At 43.1% G+C, this 14,181-nt stretch overlaps 1 protein-coding gene across 1 annotated transcript in view; it reads left to right on the forward strand.

The window, feature by feature from the left end:
- The window catches only part of SYNPO2L (synaptopodin 2 like), a 143,110-nt gene extending 133,362 nt beyond the window's left edge, over positions 1-9,748 (forward strand). The window contains exon 4 of the mRNA XM_030203399.1: positions 4,791-9,748. Within this exon, the coding sequence (XP_030059259.1) occupies positions 4,791-7,144 (2,354 nt within the window). The 3' untranslated portion in view covers positions 7,145-9,748. The remainder of the gene's footprint in view (positions 1-4,790) is intronic.
- The last annotated feature ends 4,433 nt before the right edge of the window (positions 9,749-14,181 follow it).

Consider the following 14,181-nt stretch of genomic DNA (forward strand, 5'->3'; position numbering starts at 1 on the left):
CTCTCTAGAAACAACAAAAAAAGGAGGAATAGCCATTATCTACAAATCCGTCTTTAATGTCAACCCAATTCTAAGACTGCAATCTCCCAATCTAGAAGCAATCTCATGTAACATTTTAGACGAATCATTATCCAAACATATCAATTTACTACTATTATAACGCCCACCAGGAAACTGGAATAAAGTGGAACAGAATATCACTGAATTCATATCCAATATGTGTCAATTCTGACAATGTCATACTAGTGGGAGACATTAACTTACATCTGGTCAAACAGAATGATCCCAATACCAAAAGCTTCTTAAATTTTCTTCATACCTGGAATTTTTACATTCCTTACTCACTTACCAACTCCCAATCGCATAACAAAGGTCACCAACTTGACATTCTAGCTCATAGATTCACAGATCCTACCAACTTTCAAATATCTGAAGTCTTATGGTTGCCAACACCTTGGTCAGACCATTTTAAATTAAATTTCACACTTAATTGGAAAGAAAATAACCTAAATACATTTATTTTAAAAAACAAAACAAAAAGTCTACTTTCAAAACAAGAGGCAAGATTAACTTAGAAGAATTTTGGTCCAACATCCCGTTAGACACACTCCTCACATGTTTACTCAGTAATGACTTTAACCATACCTGGGACAACTTATGTACAACTGTGCTTAATGATATAGCACCAATGGAAACAAAATTCAAACCCACCAAGAAAAGCTCACCCTGGTTCTCAGAGGACATCCTTAACACAAATAGAAACTGCAGACACGTAGAAAGATTATGGTCAAAATTAAAAAAAAATGAATTGGGAAAATTGGAGAGAATCACTGAGAGTACAAAATAAAATAAAAAAAGCCAAAACATCTCACCATGCCAAATAAATTGACCAGTTCTCTATGAATACTAGGAAACTCTATGCCCTAGTTAACAATCTACTAAGCACACAACCCCTAACTATTGGCAATGAATCAGCATCTTCTGCTGACAAACTAGCAAATTATTTTGAACAGAAAATTGTCAAAATCAGGAACGACTTGAAAGGTTCTACAAGTCCAGTCTCAAATCTTTTCAATATACCTACCACATCTCCCAATTGCCTTCCTGAAGACAGAATATGGATTTCCTTCTCCAAACCAACATTAGACTCAATCAAGCACTACTTACTAAAATATGCATCCTCTCAATGTATACTTGACCCATGTCCCAGCTACCTCTTAAAATCAGTTCCTGAACAGTTCCTACAATGCTTGCAATCAAATATAAAATGTATGCTACCATGGAATTTTTCCTTCAAAAAATGGAAAAATAATCCTAACCCCCATTTCCAAAAATCCATAATCCAGCTTGAATGAAGTTTCAAACTACAGACCTGTAGCCTCTATCCCACTGTTAGTTAAAATAATGGAAGGCCTGGCTACTCAACAACTCATGGACTATCTTAACTCTTTCTTGATATTACATGTCTGCCAATCAGGTTTCAGGTTCTCTTACAGCACCGAAAAAGTCCTAACAACTTTTATTGCAAACTTCTGAAAAGAGCTAAGTAAAGGCAGAAATTTGATATGTCCAATGCTTTTAATACAGTGGACCATGACATTCTACTCAATCTGTTAGATTATATTGGTATATCCGGCAATATTCTTCAATGATTCAAGGGCTTTCTCACCTCAGATTCTACCAAGTAAAACAATTAGGCCTCATCTCTGCTCCCTGGTCCCCTAATCGTGGAGTGCCACAAGGCTCTCCTCTCTCTCCCCCATCCTGTTTAATATAACAATGGCACCTCTAGGTTATCTTCTTGAATCAAATGGTTTCAACTGTTTCATGTATGCAGACGATGTTACAATCTATGTTACTTTTGACAAAGATATCGAAGAAATATTAACCAATATAAAATCAGGCCTAGACCTAATGGAATTGTGGGCAAACAATTTCAAACTGAAACTTAACAAAGAGAAAACCAAATTCTTAATACTAACAAACCTTGACCAACCAATTACTTCTGCTGCTTTTCTACTGGTAACAAAACTTATCCACTGGTGCATAATTTGAAAATCCTGGGAATAATAATTGATCAACATTTCTCATTTGAACCACAAGTATCCAAATTAGTGTCTAATGTATTCAAATCGTTATGGAAACTAAAAAGATTAAGACCTTATTTTCATTAACTCAATCCTTGGTATTATCAAAATTTGATTACTGCAATGCGGTCTATGCAGGACTTAAGACCTCACTAATCAGAAAATTACAAACTGCTCAAAATACAGTAGCTCATTTTGTACTTAAAGCTACCTGATAGTCCAAAGTGACCCCGCTTCTACTCAAACTACACTGTCTACCTATAAGTTCACGAATTACTTTCAAAATTATGTGCATTCACCCACCAAATAATTTATGGTTCATTCCCATCTTATATGCAGAATCTTATATAGCTATCAACACGCAATGCTAAAAAATCATCCAGAGACTTTCTTGTATTACAGTTCCCTCAATGTAATAAAATCAAATATAAAACTATCCACAATACTGGATTTTCATACCAAAGTACAACCAGATGGAACTCTTTGCCCAAACAACTCCATGAAACTGAAGACTAGCTCATATTTTGTAAACTATTGAAAATTCATTTGATAAAAACGATCTCCAACAGTAGAAATAACTAACCCTCTAACTAAACTTGCAATAACAACTCTGTCCATATTCACATTCTATCCTAAGTATTACAAACATGTTATATGATCAGGATTTCATGTATACTTTATTCTATGTAATCAGAACACCTTGTCAGTTCTACTTTTAGTATATTGTGTGCCACATTGAACTTGAAATCCTATTTGAGATAATGTGGGAAATAAATAAATAAATAAATAAATAGTCTCACAACTGACAAATCCTTAGTCTAAAAAACCTCCCCTCATTTAATTTAAAGAGAAACTTTTTTTTCTTTTTATCCTATACATGCCCAATAATATAGAGCTCAATGACTCATTTCAAATACACAAAACTGCATATTATTCAGTCCAAGAGGTTTTCAATGCAATACAAATGCAGTGCAAACGTTTCTCAACACTTATCTCTGAAGCTGTTGTCATCTGCTCAATTGAGCTGCCCATTTCATTGGATGCTTCATCAGGAGCTGCCTCAAAAAATTTCAGTTTGCACCAGCACCAACCTCTCCAATGGAGCTGGTTCTATGCTTGCTTGAGTTAGCAGATGAGAACTGCTTCAAAGAAAACTGTTGTGAAATGTTTGCACTGAAAACCTCTTGGACTGAATAATATGCAGTTTTATGGACATTGTATTTGAACTGAGTCATTGCGCTCTATATTATTGGGAGTTTAGAGAATTAAAAGAAAAAAAATCTCATAAAGTGAAAAAAATCTCACCTTTAAATTAAATGAGGGGAGGGTTTTCATACTAAGGATGTGTCAGTTGTGAGGTTATTTGGCTATTTGGCAGATACTGTCATAAGCCAACTCAGTCACTTAAGTCTTTTCCTCCTCCTATGTAGTGAGTCACTGAGTGGGTAAGAATATATTTGAACTGGAATTTCACATTAGAAGATTGACTTTTTAGTCATATTAGTATACCCAGCCCTTTGGGAGAATGAATGTGTGTTTCTGTAATTTATTTTTTACAAGGTAGTGTTTATGTAAGAGAGTGCATATTTGTTAAGCTGTGAAATAAATCTCTTAGGGGTCCTTCTACTAAAGCTTAGTGCACGCTAACAGAGGGCCCCTTTTACAAAGGCACGCTGAAAAATGGCCTGCGGTAGTATAGATGTGTGTTTTGGGTGTGCGCAGAATCATTTTTCAGCGCACCTGTAAAAAATGCCTATTGGCTTGCAGCCTAATGCCACATGTCCATTTTGGATCTGAGACCTTACCGCCAGCCATTGACCTAGTGGTAAAGTCTCACTTGGTAACCGGGCGGTAATGACCTACGCACATCCAATGCCACTTGGCGCGCGTCCAATACGTGCATCCGAAAAGAAATATTATTTTTCAGACGAACGTATCGGACGTGCGCCAAAATTGAAATTACCACAAGAGCCACATGGTAGCTGGGCGGTAACTCCATTTTGGCGTGCGTTGGGCACGCGTAGACGCTTACGTAGCTTAGTAAAAGGGCCCCAGAATTAGCATGTGCTAAATGCTAAGATGCCCATAGATATAAAATGGTCTTCTTAGCATTTAGGGGGAAATTCTATATATAGTGCAGAACATTAGGCACTACTTCTTTACTGAAGTTTCGGTGTGAAAAAAAGCATTCTAACAGATGCCAGGTGTCCAAGCAAGGCAGAAACAGCAGTTCCGCGCAAAAACACACTTATGCGCCCATTTATAGAATGCACACCAGCAAGTGGCAATAATTCAAATTTTATTACAGATCAGGAATGATGATCATAGGTAGGGCTTTGGTACTGAGTACCGGCACCTTTTCCATTGTCTGCTAAAATTGACCCATGGTCCCCAAGTTTTAATGAAAGAGCTCAGGCTCTACATACCAATTCTGCCTTGTCATAGATTCTGTGACTGGTTGCAGGGGGCCTGGCTATTATGGGGTGGGTCCCTCAGTGATCACCCCACCTCTGAAGGGTGGCCTGGCATTTGAGTACTGGCACCTTTTTTGCTAGAAAAAAAATGCAATGATCATAGGGTAAAAAAGGCCAAAAAGTGATAGTCTTTCTGAATAAATTTCCACAGCAAAAAAAAATTCTGTATGTAAACAGCATATTGTATCCATACTGCAATTGACTCTGTTCCTTTCTTCCTGCATTTTAGAGCTCCATCGCAGTGAAAGCATGCAGGAGAAGCAAGTTAAGGAAGCTAAAACGAAATGTAGAACCATTGCTTCACTGCTGACCGATGCACCCAACCCTCATTCCAAAGGAGTGCTGATGTTCAAAAAACGTCGGCAGAGAGCAAAGAAATACACACTTGTGAGCTATGGCAGTGTAGATGAAGATCGATACAACGAGGATGAGGATGGCATCTTCCCCACCAGCGAATCAGAGTTTGATGAAGAAGGTTTCTCTGATGCCCGAAGCCTGACCAACCACTCAGACTTGGAAAACACTTACTTGGATATTGAAAAACCTAAAACAGAACCTGTCCAACAGCATCAGGATGAGCAAAGTCTGAGTGAATCCTCAGGCAAAGGAGCCCAGTTGTTTGGTCTGCAAAGGCAGAAGGCCATTCAGCACTCCATGGAGCAGATCCTATTACAAAAGCCAGAGGAAAAGCAGCCTCACTTTGGTGTTCCAGTAAAACACAGCATGGTCAACGGTGAAGAGCCTATACAGCAGAGTATCAGCAAGACAAAAGATGAGCACTCTGAAGGCTTAAAGGCACCAGGCTTGATGCGTACATCCACACCTTCTCAATTACAAACTTCAATGGTTGAAGTTGAAAGCACTCAAGCTCCTACTGGTGTAGCAGATATTTTCAACAGATCAGCAAAACCATTCACCCCAGGTGTTGTTGGACAGCGTCCAGCAACCACATCTGTCATCTTCAGGCCTTCAGTACCAAAGAAAACAAGGGAGATCCCCAGTACACCAAGTATATTTCCACCACCTTTCTCACTAACCTCTCCAGGAATCTACAGTCCTCCAATTAATCCACAAGTAGCTCCAACAAGCTCTGTAGCATCTCTGTTTCTTCCAGCTCCAGGAAAACCAGCAGCAGCATCAACACCACAACCATCAGGAGAAGACAGAGCTCCAACACCAATTTCAATTACACCAAAAACTACCACTGCTTCCATATATCTCTCAACACCCCCCCAACCAACGCTATCTCATACTGCTGCTTCTCAGACAAAAATTGCCACTTCACATGATGTTATGCCACCTTCTACATCTTCGTTTATTAGCCCAGGATCAAAAGAGGCTAGCCTTCCAATTGGAAACCAAACGTATGACAGTACTTCACAGCCTTTCATCATTCCATCTGCTCTATCACAACCCTTTTCTGACTCATTATCCTTACGAGAACAAAGGATTGCTGTCCCTGCATCCCGTACTGGAATCTTGCAAGAAGCTCGTAAGCGAGGGCAAAAGAAGCAGATGTTCTGTGCTGTAGAGAAGAAGGACCCTTCACCCAATCCAGAACTTCTATCTCTTGTGCAGAACTTAGATGAGAAACCCAAACAGGATCACCCTGGAGGAGGCTTTGAGTCTGGGCCTGAAGAGGATTTCCTCAGTTTGGGAGCAGAGGCATGCAACTTCATGCAATCCCCATCTCACAAGTTCAAGACCCCTCCCCCTGTGGCCCCTAAACCTCAAGTAAGAACAGGTGAACTGGTCAATGGATCCCAAAGCATGCCTCAGCTGAAAGGAAAAGGAGCAGAACTGTTTGCCAAACGGCAGAGCCGAATGGACAAGTTTGTGGTGGAGTCAGTTCCAGGGCCAAGCTCCAGGCCTAGAACACCATCCCCTTCACCATCTCTACCATCTTCATGGAAATACTCATCCAACATCCGTGCTCCTCCTCCAATAGCTTACAATCCTTTGCATTCTCCATTTTATCCTCTTGCAGCATCCAGATCCCGGGCTGCCAAAGCAGAGAGCAAAGTGAAAAAGTCATCCAGCCAAAAGCCTAGAATGCAAGCTATTGATTTCATGCGACACCAGCCTTACCAATTAAATTCTGCCATGTTCTGTTTTGATGATTCATCCAATGCTGCTACACAAAATTCACCTAGCAAAGGTACCCAGCAGTCTAACTTATCTGTCACCCCTGCTAGGCAAGTACCAGTGAAAACAGTGAGAACCTATGAGATCAAGCGCTTCTCAACACCAGTCCCAATGCCAACATCCACCACCATGGCACCTACAGTAATTGCTCCTCGATCAGCTACCACACTTTGTGAACCAGTATGGAGAACAGAAATTAGTTCTCCTCCAGCACCTTCCATGATGCCAGCCTCTGTACCAGCTCAGCCTGCTTTACAAGAAACCCTGCAGTACACAAGCACCCCTAATATTCAGGCAGTAGGAACTTTCAGTCCATCGGGCTCTGTCACTTCACCTCAGTCATCTATGGCTGGTCTTCAGGTAGCAAGACCCAGGTTCTCAGCTGCTCGAACAGGAATGCAAGCTAATGTGTGGAGACCATCCTCAGTTCAGCGCTAACACGAGCCATCGTGAGAACTAATAGGACATAGTATTCTCCAGCAAAGGGGTGTTTGCAATAAGTATTTTCTGTATTTGCTGTATTTGTTTTTATTTTAACAAACACTATAAACTGAATGGTGTTAGATATAAACATAGTAATCCTTCTCCCCTTCCATCTGTGTGCATCCTTAAAATTAGAAACTTGCAAAGTACAAATGAATGATAGAAGAACCTGAAGCATAGCAAGCGTACAAGAGGCATGTAACCCCTTTCTGAAAGAGAGGTGGGAGAAAGGAGTGATGAGGCCTTGATGGGGAACAGAGAAGGTGATAGAAACATTAACATTGCAGAGGAGTCCACCTTCATGCAATATAAAATATATAAGGGGCCCATACAGTACAGACATATAATGAGAAAAATTCTTAGTATATTTGGTCCAAAATTATTTAAACAATTTGGAAAATAAAGCAGTTGTTTGGGGTGTGAACCTCTTTTTGGTCAGGTCTTCTCATATTCTCCCATTAGGCGGCTACTTTTTATTAAAGTGTGTTCTAGACCATGCTCTAGGTATTAGTGGAGAAAAAGATATGTATGTGCTTTTCTGTCCCAATAGCTTGTAAGTGCATATATATGCTCATGGTATGTTGTTTATGTCCATACATAGTTTCATGCTTTCAGACTTTGGTACATACATGGCTATATATTTTCAGAATTTTTTGCCACCTGATTCACTAAGATGGCAATTCCATAAATTGGCGTCAAGATTTAGGCATCCTAATTGCCATGAGCGTAGCGCCAACTCTCTACTGGCTTCATGGCACCAATATTCTATTGTAGAATACTAGCATAAGTCAGCATTGGTGCACCTAAAGTTAAACGCCAGCAGTTAGACCAAGTCACAGACAGTTGTAACTGTTGATGCCTAATTGCGCCCTGAAGTGTGCATAATTTATAGTATTCTATAAGGTGAAATTATGTCTTACGTGGTAATTTTCTTTCCTGTAGCTGCTGCAGATGAATCTAATAACTGGTGGGTTGTGTCCATCTACCAGCAGGTGGAGATAGAGATTACAAACTGATGTGAGTAACACTGGACGACCAGCCCCTCCATCAGCCAGTATTTGTATCATCACAAAGCAGAACCCTGCAACAAATCGGAAACTTTCCTCACCAACTATAAACCATAGCAGTCATAACAGAATTGTAATGCACAGCAGACTGGCAATCAGTCATACCATATCCTTTCTAACTGTACCTCTTCATAGACCTTTTTTTTTTTTTTAAACATCCTAGCAGAAAGGAACAAAACACACAGCAGAAATAAACATGCAACAGGAAAATAAGGGAGGGATCCTGGATTCATCTGCTGTGGCTAAAGGAAAGAAAATTATCAGGTAAGACATAATTTTACCTTCCTTAGTGCAGGCAGCCGATGAATCCAGTAACTGGTGGGATATACCAAAGCAATCCCTAATGCAGGAGGGAAGTCGTCGCCCCCAATGCCAACACTGCTGCTCCAAAGGAAGCATCTGACCTGGCGGCCACATCCACTCTGTAATGCTTAGAAAAGTGTGCAAAGAGGTCCAAGTAGCCACTTGACAGATCTCACCCAGGGACAGCACCGACGTCTCTGCCCATTACACCGATTGTGCCCTAGTAGAATGAGCACGCAAAGCCTCCAGCACAGCCACACAAAAGATAAGCCAAAGAAATCGCATCCTTGATCCATCTGGCAATAGTAGCTTTTGAAGCTGCCTCACCCCTTCAGGCACCCGAAAGAAGAACAAACAGATGATCCAATCATCAAAACTCATTAGACATCTGCAAGTAGCGGAGAAGGGCTCGACGAACATCCAAGAGCTGAAGCCTCCCAAAATCCTCGGGATAATCCTCCTTCCAGAAGGATGGAAGAAAAAGAGGCTGATTGAGATGAAAAACTGAGACAACCTTAGGCAAAAAGGAAGGCACTGTCTGCGAGGTGACTCCAGATTCCAGATCTCGGCACAACAGGGCCTGGATCTCCGAAACTCTGTGTGCCAATACTATCGCCACCAAAAACACCACCTTTAAAGTGAGATCCTTATCAGAAGCCCTCTGCAAGGGCTCAAAAGGCGCTCCTTGTAAAGCCCTAAGGACTAAATTAAGGTTCCAGGTCGGACACGGCTGACGCAACGGAAAACACAGAAGAAGCGCCCCTTGCAAAAAAACTAACCACATCCAGATGAACAGCCAGGAACAAACCCGACACCTGGCACCAAAAACAGGCTGCAGAGCTGCAACCTGTACCCATAGCGAATTATAGGCCAAACCTTTCTGTAACTCATCTTGCAAGAAAACTAAGAGCTGCTACATGGAAGCTTGCAAAGGAGACCAAGCACAAGCCTCACACCAAGCAACAAAAGTGCGCCAAACCCGGGCATACGCCAACAAGGTAGAGCTTGCAAAAAGGTAGCTATCACCGCCTCTGAATATCCCTTTTTCCTTAAACATGCCCGCTGAAGAGCCAGGCCATAAGACCAAAGCAGTAGGTATCCTCTATCTGAGCTGGCCTCTGATGAGAAGCCCGGGGCGGACCAGAAGTCGAAAGGGTGGCTCCACCAGAGGCCGAACTAAGTCCGCATATCAAGGATGACGAGGGAGGGTTGGTGGCGGGAGGGGGGTTCAAGAGGGTCGTCGTCGTCGGGGGGGGGGGGTCCAAAACTGGTGGCAGTAGCAGACGCACGGGGGGGGGATGGCGGCAGTGGGAGGCAGCTAAACAGTGCCCCCCACCTCGGGCTCTGGCCTCCCCTCCCGGCGAGGTCTGGCTACGCCCCTGAGTCCCAGACTCAGGGACTAGACAACCGCAGGAGGCTGGGAATCTGAGAGCGGAGCCTGTTCCTTCGCTCCTCCAGCAAGAACTCACAGCCCAGAGCCATGTCGAAGTGAGTTCCCAGGTAGTCCAGAGTTTGGGAAGGAACCAGGTGGCTCTTGGGAAGGTTGATGACCCATCCTAAAGACTAAAGGAGCACAATTACCCTGTAGGTGGCCCTGCGACTCTCCTGTACAGAGTCCACTCGAATCAACCAGTCGTCCAGGTAGGGATAGATTCTGATTCCTTCATTCTGCAGAAAAGCGGCTACTACCACCATAACCTTGGAAAAGGTGCAGGGAGCAGTAGAGAGGTCAAAGGGGAGTGCTCGAAACTGGAAATGGCACTCCAGAATGGCAGGAGTGGCCTAGTGGTTAGGGTGGTGGACTTTGGTCCTGGGGAACTGAGGAACTGAGTTCGATTCCCACTTCAGGCACAGGCAGCTCCTTGTGACTCTGGGCAAGTCACTTAACCCTCCATTGCCACATGTAAGCCGCATTGAGCCTGCCATGAGTGGGAAAGCGCGGGGTACAAATGTAACAAAATAAAATAAAATGCAGGAATCACTGATGCAAAGGCCAAATAGGGATATGAAGATAAGCCTCCTTGAGATCCAACACCGTCAGACGCTCCCCTGGCTGTACTGCCTCCACAACTGACCTCAAGGCTTCCATGCCGGACCTTCAAGAACTGATTGACTTTGCGAAGATCAAGAATAGGGTGAAAGGGTCCCCATTTTGGGGCACCACAAAACAAATGGAATACTGCCCCTACGTGCCTTGAGAGGCAGACCTGGTACTACTGCCCCCAGATCCAACAGGGATCGTAGCATGGCCTCGACCGCTACCCTTTTGAAGGCAGTAGCACAGCGGGACTTCAAAAATGCATCTCCTACGGGCGAAGTGAACCCTTGCTTGTAGCCATCTCTGATAATATCCAGAATCTATTGGTCTGAGGTGATCTTGGCCCAATCTTCGTAGAAGAGAGTCAGCTCATTTATCCCCTTGAAAGGAAGAATGCTGCTGAAACCGGGAGTGCTGAAAATTTGTGGCAGGGTGACCTGGATGATAACAGCGCACCTCTCTCAGACGAGGCTGCACAGGCCCGGCCCTCGGCACCGATCTGGGTTTGTCTTGTAGAACACGTTGACCCTTGGATTCCCCCAAGTCCTTCACAATCTTTTCCAAATCTTCACCAAAGAAGAGCTTTCTCAAGAGCAGCCAAGTGAGCCGCTGCTTGGATGCCAAATCTGCCACCCAGTGGTGCAGCCACAACAACCGACGAGAAGAAACATCCAATGCCATCTGTTTGGCTGGTCTGGACCAGGTCATAAAGATAGTCATCTACATAAGCCAAACCTGACTCCATGTGAGATGCAACGGACCCCAACGCAGCACCCACATCAGGGTCCTGCTCCAGAGCCTTCTGAAGCCAACTAAGGCATCCCCTGCCATGTACGAACTACAAATCAAGGCCTGGAGAACCAGTATGGACACCTCAAAGGTATGTTTGAAGAAAGCCTCAAGGCATCGGTCCTGCATATCCTTGAGCGCTACTCTCTCTTCCACTGGATGAGCAGTCTTCTTGGTAACCACCATTACCAGAGCATCAACAGTAGAAAGGACAAACTTGTCCATCTGGTCTGCAGCCCGGATAAAGGTGGGCCATTGCCTTGGACACCTTGAGGTTGCACTCAGAGTCTGACCACTGAGCTGAAATAAGCTCCTGGATAGTCTAGTTTACAGGGAATGCCTTGGCAGGTTTCCTTGTGCTGGCCATCTTAGGATTGATCGAGGCGGCCATCTGCTCTTCAGGGTCAGCAATATTTAAGGCCGCTAAAGCAGTAGAAATAAGGGACAGTAGCTCGTCCCTATGAAACACGTGCACCGCAGTAGGGTCATCAAGATCCTCCTGCACTAACTTGCTCTCCTCCAAATCATCCGAGAGGGGTGGAGGGAATCCCCTGACAGCATGGCAAGAAAAGGCGCAGGAGTACAGGGGACCAAGGATGCTACCTCCGAGAGAGAGTTGACTCGCTGCCTCTTCAGAGCAGCATCCCCAAATCCTCAGCAGCACTGCCTGAGGACATGGAAAAAGCCTGAAGCTGGGACTGAGGAAGGGTTTTGGATTTTTTGGAAGTTTTTTTAGGTGATGAAGGAAGGTTACAGCTAGCAGCAAACACTGGGAGGCAGGGGGACATGGAGTGAAGCAGGGACCCAGAATCAGGTATGCCTCTAAAGATGGCACCAAGCGGCCAGTCACCCCCAGACTCAACTGGCCAAAGCAGGCCCTGGAGTATCCCCACTACAAAGAATCCAGGAGCTGATGAGAAGTTGTCCACCACCTGCTGGAGATAGAGATATACTGACTGATGGAGGGGCTCGTCATCCAGTATCACTCACTTCAGTTTGTAATCTCTATCTCCACCTGCTGGTAGACGGACACAACCCACCAGTTACTGGACTCATCTGCTGCCTGTGCTAAGGAAGATACGCATTTATTCCACGACCTGCCCATACTCTACCCATTTTTACATCCCTTGCATTTATAGGTTAAACGAAGTTGGTGTGTATGCTACAAAATAGTGTCTTGCACTTATATGCATAAATGCCAATTAGTTGCGCCAATCACGCATGTAAGTGCTATTATTCTATTGCTCATGTGCACAATTGATGCCCGTCTTTAAGTGCCAATTTATAAGGATTGCCCTTGAAGTCTTTTCTACCATTATGGCTCTATGAGAAAAGGTCTTAATGAATCAGACTCACAATTACTATATTCACAACTGACATTAGGGTAGCTGCATGCATATGCATATATGTGAGTATAGTCTGTCACTATTTGGAGTACAATATATGTGACTGCATGCTTCCTTAATGTAATAATGTAGCGCATTTGTGGACTCTTGCTCCTGCAACTCCTAGCAGGTCTAGCTGAATGCTTCTGTTGTCTGGTGTGTTCATGACTGCACACTAATAGCCTCTTGCATGCAATGGTGTCAATGATTTCATATATGTATGGCTAAACAAGCCTATGGTTGAATGAATGTGTGATTGAACACTCCCTTGGTCTGGTGTACATGTGTATTTACACATTGTATGTTGTTTGTGTGATTGCACATTCCCATGTTTTGGTGTATGTGTCTGTATTCTCCTGCTATCTTGTGATTGTGTGGCTGTACTGTCCTTTTGCCTGGTGTGACTATATGTTCCGACAGTTTCCTGTATGTATTGTTACACTGCTCCTATTGTTTGTTGTACATATCACTATGGGGGTCTTTTACTAAGCCGCGGTAGCGTTTTTAGCTCGCAGTAGAAATCAGCTGGTGGTAAACGCCGAGACACCCATTATATTCCTATGGGTGTCTCGGCATTTACCACCAACTTTCTACCGCAAGCTAAAAACGCCACCGCAGCTTAGTAGAAGACCCCCTGTGTGTTCTATGGTTTCATTCAAGTGCAGCTGTATGTTGGTTTCATGCACTATGCTGCTTTAATACAAAAGGAAGTTTCTAGAGAATTACCTGAATCCTGAAGAACCAAGTGCCTTGTTTTCTGGCAATTCAATTTGGGTTTGATCTTCTAATCCCTGCTGTGAAGTGAAGCCCTGGCCTGAATGACTGGCAACAGCTACAAAATCTTCTGTGAGGACAAGTCTGAAGAAATTCTGTGGGTCTGGTGTGTTTTTTTTCTCGAATATGGAATGAGCTAAAACATACATACAGCTGCTGACATTATTTTTGAAAGAAATAGAATGGAATAGAAACCTCTTGTGATATCAGCCACAAGAAAGGAGATGGTTGATGTGTACAACGAACAAGATCTATATGGAGGAAGTTTGCAGAGCTTCAGATCCAGTTTTGGCTTAATAATGTAGAGAGGTATGGTAGCCGTGTTAGTCCACTCGGCTTAATAATGGAATGAACTTCTACCTATAGCTCATTCTGTCATAAATATATTTTCACATTCACATTTTATCTTTATTTGATTGACCACATATAATAACATATCTAAGTGGTTTAAATTTAAAAAATTAATAGGAAAAAGTAGAAGCGAGGACAAAGAAGGTTGGGTAGGTTACTATATCAATTAAATTAAGAAACTACCATTTAAAGCAGCACAGTAGAGATTATAATATAAATAATAAGACCCATTAGGAAGGGAAGAGAGTGCAAAGAAAGAACATGACAGGTAGGCTATTGTCGTAA

This window comes from Microcaecilia unicolor, chromosome 5 (assembly GCF_901765095.1).
Source record: "Microcaecilia unicolor chromosome 5, aMicUni1.1, whole genome shotgun sequence".
Lineage (NCBI taxonomy): Eukaryota > Metazoa > Chordata > Amphibia > Gymnophiona > Siphonopidae > Microcaecilia > Microcaecilia unicolor.